Source organism: Trachypithecus francoisi, unplaced genomic scaffold (assembly GCF_009764315.1).
Source record: "Trachypithecus francoisi isolate TF-2019V2 unplaced genomic scaffold, Tfra_2.0 Lachesis_group13, whole genome shotgun sequence".
Taxonomy (NCBI): domain Eukaryota; kingdom Metazoa; phylum Chordata; class Mammalia; order Primates; family Cercopithecidae; genus Trachypithecus; species Trachypithecus francoisi.
The window spans coordinates 28,161,715-28,188,532 of record NW_022681458.1 but is presented as its reverse complement, the minus strand read 5'-3'; the positions used below and the strand labels follow the sequence as shown (position 1 = coordinate 28,188,532).

Sequence of the window (26,818 nt, the reverse complement as noted above, 5' to 3'; positions counted from 1 at the left end):
TGGGATTACAGGCTTGAGCCACCGCGCCCGGCCAAGGTTTTTTCTTAAGAAATCTGGAGCTCTTACGAGCTACATGTACAAGAGTTCCTATATTGATAAAATTGGATTGAAAAAAATTATCTATAATGTTAAAGTTCCCTTAAGTGGTATCTTCTTTAGTTTGATTAACCTGGTAAGATCTATATCTCCTCATATAAAGTCTTCCAACATAAGGTTTTAAAATAAATCAAATTTTGGCAGATCTTTTTTATTTTACACACAATATACAACTTAATTATTTGATTCTCTTTCCTAATGGAATCACAGGCTGCATCTTTTTAAATCAAGAATTTTCCACTCCCTACCCCTGCCACAGAATTACATAGTACTAAAAGGAAAGACGGAGGCACTTCTTTCACAAATTAAATTTTTAAAGAAAAAGGAAAATAGCAAATATATATTATACTTTTCACTCCAAATATTTGATTTTACTTTTAAAATCTGTCTATGTAAGGTTTCCCAAGCAAGTTACAAATTCGTTCACAACAACTTTACAAAAGAGCTAAATTACTAAGTGTGGTGAACAATTTGAAATCATGTCTACTTTTAGATAATACTCCTGGTTGGTCGCAGTGGCTCACGCCTGTAATCCCAGGACTTTGGGAGGCCAAGGCAGGGGGATCAAGAGGTCAGGAGTTCGAGACCAGACTGACCAACATAATGAAACCTCATCTCTACTAAAAATACAAAAATTAGCCAGGCGTGGTGTTGGGCGCCTATAGTCCCAGCTACTCGGGAGGCTGAGGCAGTAGAATCGTGTGAACCCGGGAGGTGGAGGTTGCAGTGAGCGAAGTTGCACCACTGCACTCCAGCCTGGGCGACAGAGCGAGACTCCATCTCAACAACAACAACAAAACAAACCAAACAAACAAAAAGAGATAATACTCCTATAGCATGCTGACTCAGATTTCCTTTAAACCTCCTACAATGTTTGGGTTGAAATATTTCAAAATGCCTAATTTAGAGTAGTTCATTATTCAAAAATAATGCTAGTCTAAAAATGAAACAATAATATCTTTTTAAAAAGGAATTTTAACATTCAACTAATTGAGTTTTATGAGATTAATGACAGGGTAATTTAGCTTTTACATTTACAAAATACTACCGATATCTTCAAATCTTTTTAATAAGAAAGTACTTCTGAATTTATATGATCATCCCCAAATGGGGTAGAAGAAACAAAAGGTGGTCTAGGTATATCTGGAAATATTGTCCGGTTGCTCAGTGTGGAAGTCATACTGTGGAGCCTTTGGTAAGTTCCCATGGACATGGGAAGTAAAGAAGAACAAGGCATGATGAAAGTAACTAGTTTTCTTCCTTTTTCTGGTAAGAGAAAAGGGGCATTGAAAATAATACATTTTAATTTCAATAAGATAAGGCTTTGGGAGATATTTATTTGAATTATAAGTCTTGATAGATGCTTTTTACATTTGGATACTAATTTTATGGCTTTCCTCATTTTATTTGCCTAACTCCTATTGATGTCTTGATTCTATGAAAAGATAATTATCATTTCTAGAGTCCAATTGTTTTACTGTGTTCCAAACTAAAGTTAGTTGGAATCATAATGAAATCCTCAATGACAATACTGTTAGAAACAAGGATTAAAACAGAGGGTAATTTATGAGATTTCTAAAAGTATACATAGTTATATTCCAGGAATAATCCAAATATAGAAGTAATATCCATATCTGTCTAATAACAAATAAAAAGTGAATTGACTCAATTTTTGATAGTTATTTCTATAAAACATTAGCAGCCCTTTTTTTCAATGTCATGGGGTATTTCCTGGCCTAGGCATTACAGAGATAAATGTAAAATTATCTGATAATTAAGTAAAAGGTTCAGTTAACTATCTTTTCTCTATGCAAATAGTACATATGCAAAAACTCCATACTGTCTACGTCACTTTAAAACAATATATCTCAATTATTTCTTGTAAATAATTTGTTCTTTAAATGGACTGCATCAACGGGCCCTTTCTCAGTCAGTTTAGAGATTGTCTGAAAAAAAATTCACCATGTTCTTCATATGTATATCAAAGCAAATTTTAAGAAAACCTTACAAATTTACTAACTATATTAATGGAGCAATCCAAGCTGAAAACATTAAGTAGTTTGTTATAACCGTAATGACTAATCTTTCCCCTGGTAGGCACAAAAATCTAGACTAATAAAACTGGATCCAGGAAAACAATTAAGATATGGTCATGTGTCCTTCATGTCCATATCTGAATCTGTTGTTTTGTTTTTATTTTTAAATTCAATACACCAATCTACTGGTCCATTTTTATTTATTGACTGGGTGAGATTATATATTATTTTTGTTATGGAATATCTTATATTTCGATATTTTATGTACCTTCATAAACACCTATTTCTAGATCTGTTTAAATATTCAATTAAAATGCAAATATACATGCATCAATTTGCTTTGGTGAATCAAAGACAGGGGGTGCTCCTATGTTGGGTGGAACAACCACCTACAAATATGCAGAATCCCAAGCATCTGTTGAGTGCCTCTGAGCAAGAGGATGGCTGCACAAAGCTGCAATGTACAAAATATGGTGCTGAAAACTGAGTTACAAAGATGGGAGTAGATTAAGGAGAGGTAAAATTAAGGAAATTCTACATTTATAATGTCCAATCTATATGTGTTCATGCATGAATTGATTCAGTATCCCTATTTTTTTTACTCTTCTTTCTGTATTCCCCGTGAAGAGTGCCTGGACTATCCGATGACAATATTACCTGATTACTTACTAAAGTAGCAACATCAAATAAATAAAATGAAGTCATTAATAAGACACTGCAATTGGTACTTTAGTAGAGTATGACAGAGAAAGAAGAAGAGCGGATTCAATCTGATGCTCCATGATGTTGTAATGAAGTGGGTGGTTCTGCATCATTTTTCACTATCAATTTTATATTAGAGGCCAGGTGCGGTGGCTCACACCTGTAATCCCAGCACTTTGGGAGGTCAAGGTGGGTGGATCACCTGAGGTCAGGAGTTTGAGACCAGCTCGATCAACATGGTGAAACCCCGTCTCTACTAAAAATACAAAAATTAGCTGGGCACAGTGGTGGGCACCTGTAATCCCAGCTACTTGGGAAGCTGAGGTAGGAGGATCGCTTGAACACGGGATGTGGAGATTGCAGTGATCTGAGATCGTACTACTGCACTCCAGCCTGGGCAACAGAGCAAGACTCCATCTCAAAAAATAAAAAATAAAAAATTACATTAGATATTCTATGAACTAAAAACACTAAAAAATATGTTTCTCAAAGGCATTATAAGGTTTTAAGACAGTGCCTTTAATATTAGAGATAAACAACTGGTAAGAGTGGGAAGTTCTAAAATGCAGGCTAGTTCACGGTATTAAGGAGAAAACATTTGGCTAATGACTAGATTCTGACTACATTTTTCTCAATCTAGTTTAAATTAAAGAAATGTAAATAGACTTTCTAGTCTTAAAATGGTACTAAACTGGTGTTGAAAATGGCAGGACACAATCAGATGTATAAACTGGATCATCAGAAATATGTTTAAGTATTTGTTTAAAGATATCATATCCACAATTTCAAAGTTGACAAAGCATGACAGATATCACAGTTTCTCCGTAAATGGCTATTAACTTTAAGAAAAATCTAGATCTGAAGAAAGTGTAATAATTTGCACAATACTCCAATAAACACTGATTGACAAAAAAGATAGTGTTGCAAGTGTACTTTAACATACTCCTTGCTGTTATTAGTTGAGTGAGTCTCGTATTCCTAGGATTTGTGGAAATCTGTATAACTGTTTATAAACTTTATTACGCCAATCAGATTATTTTCAAAACTAAAATAATTCAACTCTACCACTCAAGTAAATATCAAAAGGACAGTAGAGTAGGTATATAATTATTATTGTATTTATAAATTAACAATCTTCATGAATATTATTGTATCACATTGAATCACTGATTAACCTAAATTTTCTAAAAACTGTACTCTGGTTCTCTGACTTTTCTTAATTCAGAACATAAAAGATTAATTAAAAATCTTCTAAATATTGTTTTTAGTTTATTTTTCAGCTTAAAATTTAACATTGCATGCAATTCAACTGAAAAACCATTAGACTGACTGTTTTGTTTGTATTTTACTAGATAGGAGAAGTTACACATTTGAATGAGTATTATCTTCCTTAATATAATCACTCTTACATAATGAATATATTATAACTTTGTGAAACTTGTTTTTAGAAGTGTCGTTAGAATTAGCTCATGAGCATAGATGAAAAGTAGATTATTTTATAGGCTTTTCCCTTTTCTTTTTATCAAGTAGATACCAAGCTTGATCTTTCAGCCTTTTCTAAGATACTTTTAAAAATTAAAGAAAAAAATACACTAGTAATATAAATATCTTTAAAAGATGGTGCTGTTTAAAAAGGAGATAAAGAAACCGAAAAGCAAAATGTAATTGACTATATGATTGGAATAAGTAAATATGTTCTAAAGCTGATGATTTTGATTATGATAACACTGATTTTAATGTATAACTTCTCACTATAATGTTTAAAATATCAGTCTTAGTTTACAGTTATACCTTATAATAAATTATTGGTATACTGACATACCAAGCAATAGTGTGTCTGAACAAAACCAGTATGGGCATCAGAAAACCCTGGTTCTAGCTTCAGCAATGCCTTTACCTATATAAGGGATAGTGGACAAATCACTTGACTGTTTCTTCATGTGTATTATGAAACGTTCAGATTAATAAAGACTTTGACCTACCTTGTATCTTTAATGCTTTAAGCATGTAATTATTAAACTATTTAGAAATAAAACTTTTAAATACATTTATTGTGATTTATATTTCTTCCGAGTGTTTTTTAAAACTCTGAGAATATTAGTTATTAATATTTTACTGTACACGACTACTTTGCATTATAGTGAAAGCCATCATTACCATTAAACCAATTTTCACATGAACTTGAAACTTTTTTTGTTAAAGAGTCAATGATCCTCCTAGCTTACCACTTACTATCTCATTTCTGTTGGTTTTTAAGAAAAAAAATTGGCAAAGGGTTTAAAAAGATTTAAGTAAGGCCTTCTCATTTGGTTAGTTTTCATGAAAAACTTTTCACCTCTCAAATGTTTAAAAATATAATACGAATTAATCTGAGGGCTTTTTCCTTACTCTGTGCCAGAATTACATATTCCAACCTACACATCAGCCACTATTTGTCATATTCAATCCTATATACATCCTTGCAGGAGTTATAACCAACAATTACAGAAAGATGGTAGCATCCCTGAACTACAAAAGCACCTGCCTGCTACTGAGACCTGTGGTAGGCAGAGATTGATTAGAAATTGTATTCCAAGGAGTTAACTGGATAAAGTGAAAATTATTCACTTATATAAATGCATGAGTACCATTTTGTAGTATAAACTCTTATCTAGCAAACTATATTACCTGCCCATGGGTATGGTAAAATATGTATAGAAATACAAAAAAATTAAGTTACACAATGAAATTCTCCTATACCTTTTGAACCCTTATCATATTATTGCTATATTAAGAACTGTGGAAACTGAATCCCAAACTTCTTTTCTGATATGCTATTCAGATTTGAAGGCTGGAAGTCAAGACCCAGGCTACTCTCTGTTTTTCTGCAATCCAATACTAGCAGAATTCTGAAAAGGTAGTTTTCACCACTGCCACCCCTGAATAAAAAGGAAAGAGAATAGATGTCAGGTAATATCAACATCAGATGTCACAGGCAGTCATCAGGTTATTCTTTCAGCTGCTTACCAGTGTGACTCCTTTTATGTACCATAAGCACATTGGGCCCAATGCAAACCATGCCACAGACGTCACATTTCAGTTTACCATTCGGAAGCCGGATTCCTCCCTCGCCTTGAAGCTCCTGGACTTTCCTGTTGTCAGCCACCTCGCTGCTCTCAATTAGGGGTTCTTCTAGGCTGCTACCCTCATCATGGCCCCTGATCTCATCTTCACGGCTCAGGGGTTTCCTGTCACACTCTTCATCACTCTGCATTTCTAGTTTTACTGAGTTTGCTGTAATTTGAAAAGAAGAAAATATATTTTAAATATATGTTATGTAGTATCACCTACATCTCTTTTCCACTCATTGCCATTCTACTAAATGGGTGAAAATGATATATAAAGTAGAATAGGGTTCATCATCAAATGCCATGTTAATACATACTGTGTTCTATGATATTTTAGTGAAATGTCATGGAAGTGAAGATAGCTCAGGAAAATTCTAGGTAAACAGAATGACTCTTTATTTCTGCATACATTTGTTTCTTTAGCTTAGACATTTGCTTTTTAACAAGTTTTTTAATAATCCTGGTATTGGCTTTTGAGTCTGTCACTAAGGTTACTAAGACTGAGATAGGATTATGGAAGAAACAAGATTAAATATTGCTTAACACAGTGAACTATGCCTCCTCTTAATTTAATGATCATTATATGTACTTCATAGTCTCTGTTTCTCATCAGAATACTTGTATAAACCTGCTTCTGAACACAGGAAGAGAAACAATTCAGGATCTTAATCCAGCAAATGTCTTTGACATATGAAGATACACTGTCAAGGCAAATGTTCTAAAATCAGACTGAACACATATATTCAGTTTAGAGCTATATAAATGTAGTACACAGATCTCACATGCTCCTAAGTTACTCCGCTTATTTTTTCTATCTAAATATTACCTATGGAACATGTTTGAAAATCAAAGTATTCCAACTCTAATCTATGCACACCAAAAAGCAGCTAATCACAGGAATGGCATAGCATGCATGTACACACATGCCACTGTTAAGAAATTTAATGCGTTCTGTTTGCTGTTTTTGGATCATCCCACAGAAAAGTTGGAATTTTGTTAGCACAGCCTTCATTCTGGATTGCTGACAGTCTTTTCATAAAGCAGAAACAAGGTTTTAGTGAGTATCAGTTTTTTATCCAGTAATATTGAAAATTTCTTAAGAAGTCATATCAAAGTTACTAAGCAAAACAACTTATTTGGTACTACTTGAGTAGAGGAAATCTTTTCATAAAGAGGAAGTAAGTTCTTTTCACTGCCATTGTTTTCTTAGAGAAACCACACAGTCTGTGATTTGTCATTAGTACTTATCACAAGAGGGTGCACTATCAAAATGGCTCTGTGGCAGAAGAGTACTGGCATTATAATCTTGAACTAATTATTTAAACTGAGTCTCATGCTTGCAAAGTAGACATGAATTCAGATAACTGAATAAAGTTCGAGCAGAACAGTTTAGGTATTAAGAGTGAGGACAGCGAGGAACTTAGGTTTAATTTCACCACGTCCTTTATAAAATGGGGATGATAATGGTACCGACTTCCAATGGTTGCTGTGAGCATTAAATGAGTAAGTACAGGAAATGCTCTTATCTTTTAATTTTTTCTGGACATATAGTGTTCTGTTTCATAAGATTTTTGTGAAGCTCTATCAACTTATAGTACACAAACTACTATGAGATCTACAAAGTGATATGCATCCTTCCAGGACCCATTTCTAACAGAGTACCAACTATATTGAGTTTTACCCTACTTACAAATTGGTACTGCCTTACTGGTTTTTAAAAAGAGTTGGGACAATATTGTATCCATCTTTATATTGCCAGTATGCTCAAGAATGTTGTGGTATATAGGAGATGTTGAAGTAGTATTCACTGAGATGTTCTACTAAGAGTTTTATTGCTTCAAACTTGCTTTGTATGTTTAAAGAACCCATAAACATGGCAAAGAAAAAACAAAAACCATAAAGAATAAAAATTAAAAATTAAGTTCTTTTGTAATCAAGCTCACTATCTTTCAGGCCCTATCTCAAAAGCAACCATAATCATAATTTTCAAATTCCAAATAGTCTGAATCCATTTTATAAATGTAGTGTAATTTGTTCGTCCAGTTCATCATTGGAAATTCAAAATTATTTCTTGCTTCTTTCTATTACAGACATTCTTTTACAGTACCACATAGTTCTGTTAATCTGACAGATTAAAACTGGTATTTTACTACGGTTTTTAAAAAGCATTTTAAAATTATGCATGAAGTTAGACATCTTTTTCTATGTTGAAATGTTCTTTATTTTTTCTCAGAATTGCTTATAAAAGTCTGCCCATTTTTCTATTAGGTTATCAGTCTTTTCTCACTGAATTTAAATGCTCTTTATATACTAAGGAACTTAGCCCTGTGTTTATGATGTGTTTTGCAAAGGTTTTGGTTTATCTCTTTACTCAAGGGCATTTTTTTTTTTTTGGCATATATGCTAATTTCACATGTTGAATTGTTAAAGCCTTCAGTTATGGCTCTTGGATTCTATAACTTGCATCAATAGGTTTTTCCATAATCTAAGTAATTCTTCCATGATATTTTTTCTGGTAAGGGAGACTTTTAAAATCAATGTAAAATGCTATTGGTTATCCCATATAATGCTATATTCCATTCACAATTGTCATCTAAAATTAAACTTAAGAAGAGAGAAAATCATCGAAAAGTGTAACTTTATACAGCATGACTTTATACCACCTAGTGTGCATAAAGTTTATCAGAATTCCATTTCAGGAATGAAGAAATACATAACTGAAAGTGTAGTTTTAGAACCTGAAACTATGAGTCTATTAAATTTCAAAATAGCTCAGAATTATGAAGAATATGACTGACATTACACTACTAAATTATCTTTTTACCTACTGAGATTAAAACATAACATGAAACAGATAAAATGTGATTTTTAAAAGTATGAGATTATAAATATAGTTAGAAGTTTTTCTCTATAGAAGAATATACTTCAAATAAATACAGAAAAAATGTATATTTTGCTAAAACCTAAATAGACAAGAAATAGTAAGCTGTAGTAATCTCTTCTCTAACAATACTATAAGGAAATACATGTTTATAATATATGAATATATACAATTTTGCTGTACTGATACAGTAAATCAATAAAGTCCAACACATTTTAATATACATATGTCATAGATTAAATTTTGCATTTACATCGTGTGTATATGCAAACAAAATCCCAATGTAACTAATCTTTAACCCATCTCACTACAATTAGGTTGAAACTCTAGAATAAAAAGCAATTATTCTTTGAATCTTAACTATTAAATAGAAAAGTTTTCTCCACTCATAGAAACTCTCCCATGGTTTATTTTCACTATTTAAGATGTTTTTAATTAATGTAGAACACCTAATATTTTAATTTATTAATGATTAAATGTAAGTGGTAAACTTAAGTGTACTCTAAATTATAACTTATTTATGAAGACTTTTGTTATATTTGTAGCTATACTATATGATGCTACAACTATTGAATTACAGCTATTAACCACTGTACAATAATATTCAGAGTCCTTTAGTTTTCAAATATTTGAAATTAGACTTACATGAATTTCTTTTACAATTTGGTAACACAAAGACATTCTCATAAATGGGCTATAAAGATGAAAACTTGTTCATTTGAGTAAAATGAAATCTCACTGTTACAATTCTCAGTATCAACAGTTATTTTTCAAGCTTGCTTCTCTGATATGAAATAAAGAATGTAAAAGTTGGGCATATTTGTGGAAATGTACACATGTTATCATATGCTAATAAACAATAATGACTTAAGTTAAAAAGAATTTTGCCAGAACAAATTGTTAGCAATGAAAAGGGGATATGAAATAAGATTTTAGTTTTGATGATAAAGATGTTTCTTATACTTCATTTGTAATGGCACTTCCATTTAGCATTTATATTTATAACTGTTATGTCCATATTTTAGTAGACTCAGTTTTGTGAACACACGGAAAGAATAAGTTAATAGAAAAAAACTGTTACAATCAAGTTTATGTAGAAAAAGCTTTGAATATATTTCAGGATAAAAAGTGCCACATATTTTTCCAAAAAAAAAAGTTTCAGGATATAAACATTCTTATGAATTCAAGCTTTTCCCCTCTTCTTCTTTATGCTTTCAAAATATAATTATAAACACTAGAATGTAATCTTGATGCCATAAAAACAACTAGTTTAATCAATTCCATTTACAAATAACAAAAAGTAAAGATACTTGTACAGATACTCTCTTTTTTAAAGTGACTTTCAAGCCAAACAATTTTCAATTACAAAAGTTTCTTCAGTAACCATTCTAGGCTCTCTACAATCAAAGGTTTCACAATAGTCCTTGCTTCCAGATACGTAATAGTGAATGGACAGTTACACTAGACTTGCCTTTAATTCACTAATATGGTAATAAAAGGATAAGTGAATAAAAGCCTTTACACAGGTAAACAGGTATAGATCATTGTGGAAAAAAAGGTAGAATATAAAACCAAATGGGGCAAAAGCATGTTATTTTGTGAAGCTATTAAAAACAAATTAATTTAATCCAATCAATGCTATGATGGACATTTTCTTTGCCACCACTGTACTTGAAAAAGTTAAAAAAATAAATAAATAAAATCCAAATTTTACTCACATAAGAATGAAAAGGATAATAAAATGCACAACAGTCATTACATACATTTGTAGACCTTACGTTCATTCATAGAACTCATCTACCTTAGCCAATAAGAACAAAGACAGCACTGAATTCTCTTTAAAAATCATTAAACCAGTAAATATTTATTAAGTATCTACTACTTGCCTAATATTCTGTCAATAATGATAGTAAATGTTTAAAGCCTAAAGCAAAAAAATAGTATTAACTTAAATAAGAAACCCATATTAACAGAAGAGTATGTACTCCAAAAATGGCCATAAAAGAGTTCATGAGTAAGAATACAAGAAATATTTTACTAACATATGTAATTTGGTTACATAATAAATCTATTGAACTGAACAAGATGTAAATGTGAAAAGGCACTTATTTATAACTTGGACATTTTACTTTACTACTTTTTACGCTATAACTTCACAAAGTCACCCATCTGTGCAAGACAGCATATGATTTTGCAGTCTGGCAATTTATTTCTTTAATTATATGAATTCTCAATTTTTAAAAATTTTAGAAAAGAGATCACTTTATCTGCATGATAAATATATTAATTTTGAATTTTCAAATTAAGATAATAAATTCTACCCTCATCATTAGAATTTTATTTTCACAAATAATGCTATAATTTTTAAATGTCAAGTTCTGGAAACACCATACATAGTAATCAGAACTGAAAATATCAGTAAGACTTTTTTAATATACATATTAAACTTTCTACAACTTAAAACTTTATTATTAATATGACCGGATTCTACTAATCTACAAACAAGTTAGTCAAGTTTCCTAACCAGGAAAACAACGCAGAGGGATTATGGTTTATTTTCTCTACTTAAAGTGATATATTTATTGATCTGATAGAGTATAAAATAAGCTTTCTAGTTTAATTTCTATGGAATTAGTGACTTACATTTGTTTAGTTGCCAAAGTGTATATTTTAACTTTAATTTTTAATTTTTTAAAGAAGTAAATATTATGGGAATTAAAGAAATATTTTTTTCACAGTGTGGAATAGAAGATAGTAAAATAACATTCTTACTTACCAAATTAAAAAAAAATGTATTTCAGGTGTGACGTGTAAGTGGACATTTTATATGCTTTGTTTCTGTTCCCTGAGAATTGAAGTGGGCACTTAAGGGATTTTATAACTTATAAGCATGAATGTTTCCCAATCTATGCCAGACACTTGAAATGGTGTTACGTACACCAATGGAACCAATATGGCTATCTAATAATTTATTGAAGTTGCTTCTGCACTAATATAACTCTCTCCCATTTAAACTTTCTAAACGGAAACACCAAACATTATTAAATCCACGTTAATATCCCAACAGCTGTTCAAATAATGTGTTAGGAAAACAAACTGCCTTCAAAACGGTGATGTAAAGCCCAATTATTTACTAAGAATTTATCAACAGTCTAAACAATTAAAGTAAAATCACATCACAACAAAGGTATATGCAATCATTTTTTAATATCCTCAGCAAAATTTCACACAATATATTTGTTCCTTTTGACTGCGGATAGGGAAGTGGATGAGTCTTGAAAAACAGCTTCTTCACAACATCCTTAAAGAATTCGTTTTATAAATGGTTGGACATGTCCAGACACTGGTGTCACTAAGCTGCAGTTGAGCCACTTCTGGGTAGCATTCTAAATCTGTATATCACATCACTTCACTTTTCTCTCCATTCTCTTTCTTCTCTGTTCAATATAGCTATATTAGGTATTTCTTAAACCCACTGGAGTTACTCCAGATCAAGACAGTACTGATTTCTGAAATACTGTTATTATTCCAACAATAGTGTAGGAAAGTTTCCCTGCACCTAAAGATGGAAAACCAGGGTCTCTGCCACCTCTTCTGCCGTTTAACTTGTTATGGGACCTTGGGGTATTTGTTTATCCTGACTCAGCCACTAGTACCACCTAAACTATAGGGGGAAGTAACACTTGATGTTCCTGAAAACAGCAGGCTAGATAAAATAATCTCTGGTAGACTACAGATTTAGAATCCTTTTAATGATAATAGTAACAATAATGATAATAATAATAGAAAAATAAGACAGTTTTTATGATTTATAAAATACTGACAAATTCTTTTTTGATCCTCAAAATGACTGCATTGTAGGAAGGGCAGCCACAGATAAACACTGAAGCATGATTGTTAAGTGGCTATTGAAAGGATACAAGTTAGTAAATGTGAACCTGACAGTAACTCAAGATCTTTTGACTCATAGCCTATCCATCCTTCTATGACATGATACTGGCTCTCCAATGAAACAAGTAACTGACATTAGTATTATATTCAGGACAAAAATCAGTCATAGGCAAACAGTTCTTTTGGTAGCTCTAAAACTATATCCACCAGTTGAAGAGGATACCAGAAATTTAAGTCCAGAATGGTCAGATCAAGAAATGTTAAGTTTCCATAAACCAAACTATTGAATTACGACTTTCTATCAAAACTGGGACGCATGTCTCACTCAAAACAACTACCTCCTAATTTTAAAATTTGCTTTGATGTTGTCAAGGGTATGTCTATGCAGTACACCTAGTTGCTGAAGAATCTGTCAATATTCAATCTTTTCCTCCTCCTCTCTATTTTTTAATATTAATTTCTATATTCCTTGTCATGCTATGACTTATCAGTGGTAGGTCAAGGCAGCAGTTTGAGCAGTAAATCAGTATTATCAATTTTAATCTCTAAACCAATAGTTTATGAAGGATAGCATTCCAGGATTTCCTTTGTGGTCATGTTTGACAGTCTTGTGTCAATTACTGATAGAATGATAAATCACACCTGTGAGTCATTAAGGTAAAACAGATCTTGGCAACAAAATAGTTAATGTAAAACAGATCTTGGCAACAAAATAAAGACCAAAAATTTTCCTCCCTACTTTCATGGGAAAAAAATGTAAAAGAATGGAGAGCAAAATATCTGACTTCCTGATGATCCTCCACAATGCATGAAACCTTATATAGCATGCACGTCATTGAAACACACACCTTTACTACCTAGCACAGTAGCAACATTGTGGCCCATGGATGGAGTTTCTATTTTTTGGCAGACAACTAGTTCATGAGAACTACACAATGCAGAGAAAATAAACCTACTTTAAATAGAAATGCCTCAGCCAAACAGCAGTCTATTCCTTTATCCATCCTTCCAATGACTGATTTCATTTGCCAAGTCCTAAAGGTTCAGTATCTTCTGTGTCTTGCATATCCAACTGTTTTTGCATCTTCTTGGGCAATACAACTACTTTAAGATCCCCATGACCTTTCACCTGGAACAATATCAAAAACTTTCTAACTGGTCTCTTTTCTTCAAACTTTTGCCACACTCTTCTCCCCCAATTCATCTATATTCAATTGTTAAATTAATCTTTCTATTGCAGAGTTCATATTACTCTTCTAAATGTCTTCAAAGACTGCCTACTGCCTACACATTAAATACAAAGGCACTGGTGTGGAATTTAAGGACATCCAAAGTGTAGTCCCATCATATCCCTCAGCCATATGTCCTATGAGTCTGTTAGTTACTCATATATTTTCCAGTCAAACCACTGTCCTCAGTCTTTGTAAAGCACATTTATACATCTCCACTTACTGGTTTTTGTTTTTGTTTTTTTTTCTCCCAAGCACCTGCTTTTATTTTCTGGGATATTTCCCCTATTTCTATAAAAATTAGCACATCATTAAAGGATCACTTATCTGTTATCTTTTTTCATGAATGTTTTCTGAGCAAAAAGTTCTTCTCCTATGAAACTTACGTCACCTTACATTTCAGTGATTTCATCCGAACATTTGCCTTACCTCTACACTGCATACAGTGTAAGGTCCTTGAAAGGTAATACTGCCTTTATTCATAGTTGTAAAATCATCCTATCCTTACATATATGAAGCACCCAATATGTATTTATTGAACCAGTGCTGCCGATTTACGTATTTCTCTTTTTAAATTATGGAGACTTCACATAAATCAAACAGGTGTGATGAATAAATATAACAACACAGATTTAGGTTTTAAACACAAATCACCAATATCAACATAACATTAATTAAAGAACCACTAATGACAGGAAAGAATTTAGGTGCATTTTATATATATATATATATATATATATCAACTGAATAAATTACAACAGCCACTCTATGAAGTACGTAATTTTATCCTCATTTTACTCAAAATCAGTGAAGTAACATATTCAATTCGTATAAATATTCAGAGTCAGAGCTGCGACTGGAACTCAGAACTGATGACCAAATTCTTGCTATTTCCTTATGATGCCAAAAGCACAGTAGCTAGTAGTAGTTAGTAAAGAAAAAAACAGATGTCAGTATGTTAAAGAATGATACCTTTGAATCAGTGTATACAATCTGATATGTTTTTTATTCTACAGTGGAATACAGGTGTAGTAGATTGCCAGTTTGAGGTAAAGAGAAATTTGTCTGAGTAAGTCTGTTTTGGAAGACGACCAACTTATACTGCCAAATTTTCTGAGCGTGGATTTTATTTCATATAAGAGCAATCTACTTTGAACTGGCATTTGGCAACCATCTGCTTAACATAACAGTGGGAGGCTTGTGAAGCAAATTACATTGTGAAATTATCTCTTTAATAAGAGAAGTACAAAATTCTTAACCTAACTTCTGTAAGAAGTAAAATAATTACTGTAAGATCCAGCTGAGTGGGTATGTTCCCAAAGGGACCCACAAGGATTCCCAGAGGTCACTAAGGACGCTTAAACGAGGTCAGAAGGCAAGGCTGCTGGCGGCTAAACAGAAAAAGATAAGGAATGGAGCAGGGTTTCTATCACTGGGCACCGGCAACAGAGGGAGGAGCCAAAGCAGTGCAACACACTGTAGCAGCTTTACTGGGTCTCTGAAGTGAAGCAACAGGGGAACCCAACAGCTTTCCATACCCCAGGTTCAAATATCCTTGGGTCATATACATTGATATCAAGGCTACAAAGTTTCTTTCCCTGCTGTTCTTCCATAAACACTGTACTATTGGTCTGAGTCAAACAAACGGAGTCTGCATTTGGCCCTGAGATGCAGGATTGGCCAGTTAGAAATTAATAACCAATAAGATCTATCAAGTAGTGAGAAAGAGAAAACTTGTGGTGATTAAGGGGAATTAAAGCAAATTTTGACTGATCAGTGCCAGATACTTATTTTCCACAACATAGCAGCAGCAGTTTTTGTTGTCGTTGTTGTTCTTTACAGTGCTCATACCTAGCTTCCTACACCTAATGAACGAATGAACATTTTAAGTAGGATTGTAGAATGCATATAATTAAAGGCAAAAACATTTACAAAGCATCCCATGAAGTATTTAAATCATGGAAATACCAGATTATAACATCTGTATTTAAATGCTTACATACATAAATGTTAGGAAGTCACTTGCTAGCTCCCTGCTTCCTCCTGTATTAAGTGAAGATAATATCCTGTACACTAAAACTGTGAAGACTAGAAAAGCATGAAATCACTTAAAGCAAGCAACATAGCCCTGTGGTTAAAGAGCAAGGTCTCTAGGTCCAGCGCCCTGGAGTTTAAGGCCAGGTTCTTTTACTTATATATGACCTTAGGAAACCTAAGTTTCAATTTTCACATCTATAAAATCAAAATAATGACATCAGCTGCCTCCTAGGGTTGTCCTGAGTATTAAATAAAATTGTATAAACAATACACTTGGAACTTTTTGCTTCTTATTAATATATCTATATGAAAGCATTTCATAAGTATCAACATCAAACAAACATAAATCTGGGGTTATGTTCACTACATGGAAGTACAGGGAAGATGCAGAAGGCTTTATGAAGGAAATGGCATGTAAAATAGTACTAATAAGTTGGATATAACTTATATAGAAGGAGAACTAGACAGCATTCAAGATAGGGGCAAGCATGAAGAGAGGAAAAGGCATGAGTACATGTTGGTTGTGAATGACACCATTTTTTCCAGAATGGATACAATCATTGGATAATATATAATAGAACATATTCTAAAACCACAGAGCATTTAAAATTGAGTAAAGCACAAGAGAATTAATGCTAGAATGGCAGTACTTTCAAAAGACAATGCTGTTAACGTACTAGTAGGACAACCAAGTATGAAGAACTCTTAAGAAATCATTCAAAATTACTCACTGAGCACCTGCTCTGTACCAGGCACCATGAGGCAGTAGTGAACAAGACAGATATATTCCCTGCTTTTATGGCACTAGTGAAAGGTATGCATATAGATATATATGTCTATCTTTTTATATATATAGGCAACTATGCACTGTAAAATATTTTGATGAGAAATACAAGGACTCATAAGCCTCACACCACTACATCAAAATATTCAGCTACTATAAAACCTCAGTGCAAAACATAGAGCATAAAAAATCAAGAAATATTCTCACAAGATCACTAACTCAAAAAGATAACTTCTCATTGTAAGTAGTTGCTTTAAGCATGCCATCCTTGTATTTGTGAACTGAAGTCTTGATTATTCAATGAGTTATCTGTCTCCATTTCTAAATCACCATCTAAACAGCTTTCTAAAGCTCATAACTAAAGTATGTGAAACATATTAAAGTGATGACTATGCACCATAGAAAGCAAAGTAGACAGACATATGAGGTATAGCTGAAGGGCATATAAATGGCTTTCTTTTAACACTTGTGTATGTATGATATTACATTAATCAGATGTAAGAGAGTTCCTTATCCATTTAAAAAATACTTCTTTTAGAATACTTGATGTTTTCTGGTCAGGTAAGTAGATCAAAATTTATACAAACTGGGTTTTATTCCTTCTATTACCTGGTGATTTAGCACTGAAGATCACATCTATGTCACCTGGAATTGTACAAGTTACCTTCTAGGAGGCTTAGCTTCCTTTTCTGTGAAATAAAGGTAATGCTACTGATTTGTGCAGGTAAAATGTTTAAAAGCCTACCTGCCTGAGGTTAAGGATCTTAAGATCCCTTCAGTCTATGGTAATCTACGATTACAGAATACAACCAGATTATTCTTTAAGTTTTACATAAATATTTGTATAATTGGTAACAGTTACTGGTCGCTATTATAAGTAATAGTATACATTTATTTATACAAAATCTGTTCCTAGGTTTGGGGTTTGGGTAAAGATCTACCTTTTAGATCATATATTTGAAACCTCTGTGCATGCCTAATTTTTATGTGTTACAGGTGTTTCTGAGGGTCACAGGTAAGAGCATGTTTAAATGTTAATGTACATTTATACATATGCATACTAATATACTGGACACCCAGTTGGTATGTGTGCAGGATGTTCTTTATTAAGCAATAAATGTTAGCTACTTAAGCAAAAGATAGTGCAATGTGATAAATGTGCCATCCCCATGTGTTTCCTTCAGTTGGATGTTGGCTAGCATCCAGGAGGGAGAAAAAAAAAAAACATACTCAAAACTTTAAAAAGAAAAAAGAAGTGCTACAACCTTCACAAAAAGCATAAAGTCCTTGACTCAAATAATGTTATGAAGACTCTTGAATTTTTCTTTTTTTCTACTTTGTCCCCGTCAGGATGTGAACCCTGCCATTATGTATGGCTTGTGGCTGTTTGCGAGTTTCCTCCCCATCTGGGACTAAGAGGCAAATTGCAGGTTTCCAGGGAGGGGAATGCTGTTACAGTAGGGATCACCTCAGCACTTCACATGGATTGTGCCAAGCCCAGTGATACCAGCTACCTTGCTCCCTGGGACAAGCTAGCCACCAGGTTTTGTACTCTTTGTTACTGAAAATATGTAAGGCATTAGTTTCAGAAGCCTAAAGTCTTTCTTTTCTTAAAGGCTATAAACATACGAATAACCATTAAAAGTTATTTTAATCTTCCACCTTGAAAATGAATGCAATTATTTCAGGAGCACAAGAATGCCTGAATCTACCTTTTTGTCACTCTCATCTTCCAAAGCCCACTGTCTTCTTTCACGTTCCTAGCAGGTTGCCTTTGTTCAAGGCAGCACATGCTTACTAAAAGCACCTCTCAGTCCATGGAAGCTGTCAGCAATTACCGCAATGAACTTTAAATCTTTTTCCTCTAACTACTGTAGTATTTTAGAAATAATGACACAACTTCTCACTGCTTTAAAATGTCAAGCTGACCACTCAGAAATTCAAGCTATGTTTCTCCAGGAAGGTCCAAATGATAAGACATTTTATGTGCCTTCCATTTTATCTCCTGTTCCATTACTACACTGCCTAACACCTTCACAGTATAGCAACACCTCCTGGGACAAGCTGAAACCTAAATGAAACACAAAAGCGCCAACCTGAACAAAGTTAGCAATATGGTTTTGGCAACAGCAGGCTGTTTTTGTCTTTTCTTTCCTTGATCTAACACTATCAGTTGAATTAATTTTATTTTCTTCCTGATAGTGCTATTTCTAAGTAGATTAAACCTATTGCATGACTAATTTACCTAGTGGCAAGGTAGCCTGCCTTTAAATGTGCAATATTTTTAACAATAAACACCTAGCATACTCCATTATTTTCATGCATTTTGAGATTAAATTTATATTCAAATGTCTGGTTTGACTTTTATACTCAAAGGAAAAAAAAATACCTTTCAGAAAGTTGAACTAACTTCCTTAAACTCAGGAAGCTTTAAACTTCCAGCTGACAGAAGAATTATCAATTTACAAGGTTAATATGAATACTGTAAAATCCTGATGGTTTTTCAAATAATATGGAAAACACAGGACATATTTTAACTATGCTTAATTATGGGAAAGAGACATCCATTATTAAGAAAGAGATCAAGTAAGTCTTAAATGGCATTATCTTTAACTACATAACAGAAAATTAAATGAAGGAATAGAATCCTGAAGAATAGCTTTTACAGACAGAAAACTTAGCTTCTTCCTTCACATATTAAAACTCCTGTTACTACTACATCTAATATAAAAAGAATGTGGACTTGGGAACTCACTGGATTGTATTCCAGGATCAGGGAATTCACTGATTTTCAGGATACCCTCTTCCCATCATCACTTTCCCATAATAACAGAAAAACAAATAAGCAAATCAATTTATCAAATACCAATTTATAGAGTACAGTATACACACTAAACACTGCTAAGTATTGGAGCTATAGGACTAGAGAAGACAGGCACGACTTATAGTCTGGTTGGGGACAGAGACAATCCTAACAATGTAAGCAGTTCTCAGACAAGGACAGTACAGAATGCCAGATGGGAGCACGGTCTCAGTGCAAAATACAGTGTTTGAGGGGAACTAAAAGGAAGAGACAGTAGAGTAAACGAAGGTGTCCAGGTCTCTCAAAATAATACTGCTGGAAAAGAAAGGCTTAAGGTCCTTAAAGGTTAAAATCCAGGGCCAATGGGACCACAGGAATTTATTATTCTGTGGGCTAGTTTTGTGAAATTGGTAGTAATGGAAGGAACAAATGAGCAGAGGGAAAAGTACTAACATTTAGTGAAGGTGCATTTACTTGGACATCCTTCAACATTAGCCATTTAATTACCAAATAAATCTTTCCAGAAAGTAATAGTTTCATTTTATACAAAAGGAAGCTAAGGATCAGGACCACATCACAATGTTGAATAATACTGTGTGTCTGAACCAATCAAACACCCTCATAATGTATATCATTGGCTATAAAGGAAACCAAGTTGGGGGAAAATGCTTCTACAAATATGGGAATTCAAAGTTCTTTTCCATTAATGGGGCCATTTATATTTTACTAGATACTATACAAACAAATATTTATTAGTAACTGATATGAGAATATTACGGAATAAAAATATACAACATTAAAAAACACAAGCTCATTTACTAAGTAATATGCAAACAAGTAAAATGCAACAAAATAAATAGAAAAATGCAAAGAATCTGCAGAGAAAAGGGAATGGAATGCAATGAGTGAGCCTAAAAACGGCTTTTTACACCCAGTTTCAAGGTGATAAAATGTGAGTGTTCATTCATTCACTCAACAAATATTTATGGGGTAAGACTTTTGTACCAGACACACTGCTAAGCACTCAAGATACAGTAACGATCAAGCCATAGTCCTAACTTCACATTCTGTTTATATTAGGTGGAGACAAGAGGAAGTCACAATCCTATTAGAAGTATCTGTCTGTGTGGAAGGAGGGGGTTAGTATAAAGGCAGAAAATTGGGAAGAAGGAAAGCTCCCAGCAATTCACTCAAATTCCTGAACTAAGGACTTGTAGCTCTACCATATATCCCTTTATCAGAAATAGCATCATTTCATTATGGCTTTATAGATCTGCACTTTTGTTTTTATTATGTAAACAACTAAAAAAGCAGAATATTTACTGTTGAAAATACATGTCAGTATCAACTGGTATTCTCACTAATAATTGCTAGGTTGTTTCCACCACAAATATAAACAAAATTATATAACTGTCTTTTTTTCACTATGAAGGTAGCCCTACAATGCAAGCAAAACCTAAAAATATTAAAATGAAACACACACATACACACACACACACACACACACACACACATACATACACATTTTTGAAGGAAAACCTAAAATGAAACCTCTTCAACCCATTATATTCACCATCATTAGATACAAGATCGCTATAACAAGTAATAGAACATTGGTCAAAAATAATAGCTTGCTTAAAATTTCTACATGCTGATAATAGTTGCAAGCTTTCACTATGTTGCCATATTATCAGTCTTAATGAAATTCACTTGTCAGTTCTGTTTTCAAACAGTGAATTCTCGCCCTGCATGACAGGGGTAAAATTAAAATCTCTTTTCCCAATCAAATCAGCTAACGACGAAATATAAGAAAGGAGTAACTCAGAAATTTCTGTCACTAATTGGTCAAAAAAAGATTAGTTTTCAGATTCCTTTCCTTTGTTTTTTTTGTTTTTTTGTTTTTTTTGTTTTTTTGATTTTTTTTCTGTTTCAACTGATGATCTCCCTAAATGTTACTAGTCAGCTAATTCTTTTCTTTAAAAACTCGCTTTGTCACCAGCAAATATATTGAGTAAAACTCACTGAAAATACATAGTGTTATACAATAGTAAGGAATAATGCAGTAGACAGTCTACAATCTGCAGATTTTATTATCATTATCACTCACTGGGTACTGAACTTATCCCTGTAGTAGAATATGTCACCAAGCAGTTCATCCAAAGACAGAGAAGGCAGAGATACCTTTCTACATACCGACTTTAGTAACAAACTTTTATAAGCCTTAGTGTATTTCAGCACTCTTGAAAGTAAGTCTGTTAAGAGAAATGACCATATTTATTTGTTTCCCCATTTATAGGGCACCTTATCAAGCCTTGCATACTAGGTACATTAAACTTTATATTTTCCAGTGTTTTTATTTTAACTTTTGCTGAAAACTGTTAAACATAGCAACTCAATAAAAATTAAGTATGGCCTAAAAGAAGAAATAAAAATTCAACGAAAATGACACATGAACACGAAATGTAAGGCACTGAAACCCATTCAGTCAGAGACTGAATTTATGCTGTTTTATAAACTTTATTCTGCTTAAGCTTCTTCAATACTCTCAAATGATGGCCAATCAATGTTTCCTTTTTTCATTCATTTAATAATGCATAAATTCAGTAAATATTCAGACAGAATACTTATCCAGTACAAGTACAGTATTGTCTCGGATGCAAGAAGGCAGAAGGTTTACAGGAATAGATGTAAACATTTTACTTAAAAACCTTAAGGTCTACTTAATATGTCATAAGTCCACATTCTTCGTGATTTGGGGGAAGTGGAAATGAAGACTGTTTTTCCACTCCTTGAAAAACATCACAAACAAAAGTTAATACAAGAAGCTACTATAGTTAATCTGGTACTAGGAACTGAGATACAAGAAACCAATCACTGAACTAGAAGTAAGATCTCTAGATTCTACTGCTGGTTGGTGATGGAGTTCAATGAGTAAAAGTGGAGGTAAATGTTAGTGTCTCAGTTTCCCAATAAATAACCAGAAATAAACTAACTCCATATACACAGAAGTAGTATATAAAAATTAAACAGAAAACACTTCCAGGGAAATATTAAACAAATGATAGTATCCATTACTGACATGATCTATTTTTCATAAATATAAAAATGTAGAGTATGACAGAATTATTCAAATGCTTGATAGCATGTTACACCTTTGAAAGATGTAACAGTACAAGAAAAACAGCAGAAAAATCAACATACACTTCACCTTTCCAAAATGTAAAGCATATGTTAAATATATAAAATGAAAATCAGGGAAGTGAAAGCCGTGTTAACTTCTAATGAATCAGAAGTCCATAAAAACTTATAAATAACGTAATCTTTTTTTTTTTTTTTTTTTTTTTTTTTGAGATGGAGTCTTGCTCTGTCACCCAGGCTGGAGTGCAGTGGCACGATCTTGGCTCACTGCAACCTCCGCCCCTCCACCTCCCTAAATAACCTAAATTTTAAAAATTCAGAATGATGTGAAGAATTATCTCTAAAACAAAATCCAGAAGTAGAAAAAAATAAATTTCAATTTCACAATCCCTGGGATCCAGAAACTTGTACCTATTTGACCCAGCTCCTATAATCATTTCCCTGGTCCCTTGAATGTATTTTACTAACTTCTCAAACTGAGAAAAGTGACAATATTCATTATTTTGTTGTAAATATCCAGAGCATTGATTTAAATATACAAATGAAAAAGAGCAAAAAGAAAAAACTTTGAAGAGACACATCCATCTCTAACTAAAAACATAAACACAGTAGCAGTATTTTGCCCTTTACTTTTTAACCCCATATAATACTAAGTCAAGGAAAATATATTATTCCGACATGGTTATAACTATCATATAAAATCAACTATCACCTAACTACAGGAATGTGTTCTCAGCAATGTGTCCTTAGCTGTGAACATTATCAAGTGTACATCACAAATCTAGATAGGATAGCCTACTTCATACCTAGGCTGTATGGTATATATTGCCTGTTGCTCCTAAGCTACAAACCTGCACAGCATGTTACTATACTGAATATGTAGTCAATTGTAACATAATGGTATCTATATATACACAGAAAATGTACCTTAAAAATATCCTATTTATAATATTATGGTATCACTGTTGTATATGTGGTCTATCATTGAAAACTCATCAGGTATGCACATGACTGTACATATTTATGTCAAATATTAAAATCCAGATGGAACATTAGTTAGAATATACAAAAGCCTAACAAAATTCTTAAATCCAATCAATGGATTATGCTTACATACATATTTCTTAGAAGACTGACACTGCATTACCACATAGAAGCTGTGATTCAAATTTCACTAAGAATCTAGGTTCTGTTCTGTACTTTGGTTTTTGCCAAGTTTTGCTACAGCAATAAAATGCCAAATTTTCTGCAATTATTTCATTTAGGAAAAGACCTCCTCTTATATATTCTATAAAAATTTGATTCATCAAGCCTTATTACTATGATGATGAATTTATTACAATAGTATTTAAATGGTTATTAAATGTAAGCCTAAATTATTCAGGCTAGACAGACAAGCACGGATCCGGAAAAGGCAGTTTGTTTTCTTAAAACCAATCCTCAGTTATTTCAGATTTCAACTATGTGTGTACTTTTCTAGAAGACAGTTCTAAAGTGGCTTTCAAACTGTTCCTTAGCTATACACTATACAGATACTGAGACAGTCTCACCAAAAGAGAAATGCTGAAGTCTGTACTATCTTATTTTGTTCAGTTAAAGTTTCCTTCTGTTCTGCTGGCTTAATATGGCCTTATCATTATTTCAACATATGTCCCGTTCCCATTTATTAACATTAAATATGAAATAGTAAATCTCACTGGGGAAAGTTTTCTAAAAGCTAATCCCTGCTTTAGAGAAACAATCTATTGGCACATGCTGTATGTATTTATGTTCATTAGCAAATTGGCCATTGCAATACTTAAAATTAGGGTATCAGCTGAAATATTAGGTTGACACCAAAGTAACTGTGGTTTTTGCCATTGATATTTAAAATGAACCAGGAAATAAATACAAATTCCAAGTACTTTCAAGTTATATTCAGTAGAAAAAATATGTATCTTATCCTATATTTGAGCTCCCCCAATGTGGATGTTGTCACAATGTCATTAGTGGAAGTTTATTTTTTAAAGTGACACAGTTTGCTCCAAATGTCGCCTAAATAAATATTACCAACTCTCATTTGAGAATCTGAATACAAGTATTAATTTTCTGAGGTCACATAGAAATTTTCTTTTAATGAAACTAGTATCCTCAAAGTAAACATTTGATTAATTTTTCATTAATTGATACATACTGACATAATAACCATTAAGTAGTTTATATTAAACACAACTAGTGTATTTTAACCATGCTCATTTGGGTGAGAAATGAAGATAAAACATTTTCATGTGACCTCTATCTTGATATAATTCAAGCATTGACATACAAACTAAAGAATATGGAAAGAAGATTTTTGATTTTTCTCTGCCTGGGAATAATATCATCAAAGAACTAATAAAATAATCATAAGCAAATACTAAGAATACACCACCACCAGACTTTACCAAATTTAGGTTAACGGCACACAGCAAAAAGCAGAGCAGATAAGGCATCACAGAAATTCATATACATATTTAAAACACAGATACACTAATGACTATGTTTTTAAAATCACTATTTATTAAAAAAAATGTTTTACAATGCTTTCCTACATATCATTTAAACTAAAACTGGATTTTTTTTAAACAGGCAAGGAAAAAAGTGAAGGAAAGTAAGCTTCATGAAACACCATTGCAAACTAATAATTTTCCTAGGGATGAAGTCATATGCACCATCACTAGTTTTCCACTAAAAAAAGAAACTAGAAAACTCTTTTTATAGAAATTCCATTTATTCTAAAACACTGAAACAAAACTACTATATAATCTCATTTTCTACAATAATAAACACAAAATTCCTAAATATGTAATATAAACAAGAGAAGAATAAGACAGAGAACAAGTCAAACACAAATAATGTATAGTAGGCATAGAATCCTAACACAAAAATTAAACATGATGGTTTGCCATACAGTTATACTGATATAATATCTATCGATCTATCTTCAGCATTTGTGCTTTATTTAAATTAAATGAAATATGTATGTGAAGTGCTTTTTAACTCTAAAATTAAATTCGTATATTAACTGCTGGTTATTATAATATTTTTGGAATTAAATGTTTAATATGTAAACAGGAATAAATGAGATACTGTCATTTACCTATACTTAATACCATGGAATAATTATTTATCTTCAACTGTTTAGGATAAATTATTTGGAAGCTTGAGAGATGTCCCACTTTCAAATTCTACATCCAAATTCTACAATTCACTATTAAGAAATAAAAGTATATGAACTTAGTGAATCAGAAGACATGCAACTAACATACAAATCATTTCAAGGAAAATTTTGGTTTCCTCGGAATAAAAGATTGTTACACATGGGTACAAATTTACCTAAAGGACTGTAGAGTATCTTTATGCAAGCTGCTTAATAATTATATAAATATCCATTTTATATTCCATTTTATATATACATGATATTCCCTGAATCTGGTATAGAGAAGGCTTATTTTAAGGACTTTTCTTCATTCACAGAATTCCAACACCAAATAAATATGATAATGTGAACAAATAAGTGTATTAATGTGTCACTTGTTTATATCAGTGGTTCTTAAAATGTATCCATGAAAAGCATAAGTGTTATATATATTAAATTGTATTATTCTGTAGCTCAAGTAAAATAATACTAGTCTTTTTTCCATCACAGAAATATGAATTTCTTGAACTTTCTGTATTTAAATTTTCTCTAATAATTTATATTAAACCACTGCCATGAACTCTTATCTATAGTGAATGCTGTCAATCAAGAAAATGAATGAAAATAGTAAATAAGTATGAACTACAAAAATGGGAAACAATCTAACATCTTTGTCAATTTGTTTCTTAAATTTTTTTAACTGACCTTTGGGCTTCCAGTTCTGATTTTATTCTATGTACTTATTTTTTAAAATCATGTTCACACTAGTTTGGAAGATAAAATTCTATCTATATTTCTCTCTGAAATCTATAATCTATAACACAAGTGGGTTAGATTAGAAGATTTCATATTCCTTTCCATCTTAAGAGCTTTACAATCCTACTAAGGATCCCACTGATAAACCTACATATCCCTGTATCCTCAGCTCCTCAAATGGAAACAGATTGTGTGTCCTTC

At 32.4% G+C, this 26,818-nt stretch overlaps 1 protein-coding gene across 12 annotated transcripts in view; it reads right to left on the bottom strand.

Moving 5' to 3' along the window:
* The window catches only part of IKZF2 (IKAROS family zinc finger 2), a 156,867-nt gene that overhangs the window by 54,979 nt on the left and 75,070 nt on the right, over positions 1-26,818 (bottom strand). For 9 of the 12 annotated variants that reach the window (XM_033230397.1, XM_033230394.1, XM_033230391.1 and 6 more), the window contains one exon: positions 5,841-6,107. In XM_033230397.1, coding sequence (XP_033086288.1) covers positions 5,841-6,107 — 267 coding nt within the window. The remainder of the gene's footprint in view (positions 1-5,840; positions 6,108-26,818) is intronic. The other 3 variants (XM_033230400.1, XM_033230401.1, XM_033230398.1) reach the window with 1 other exon arrangement.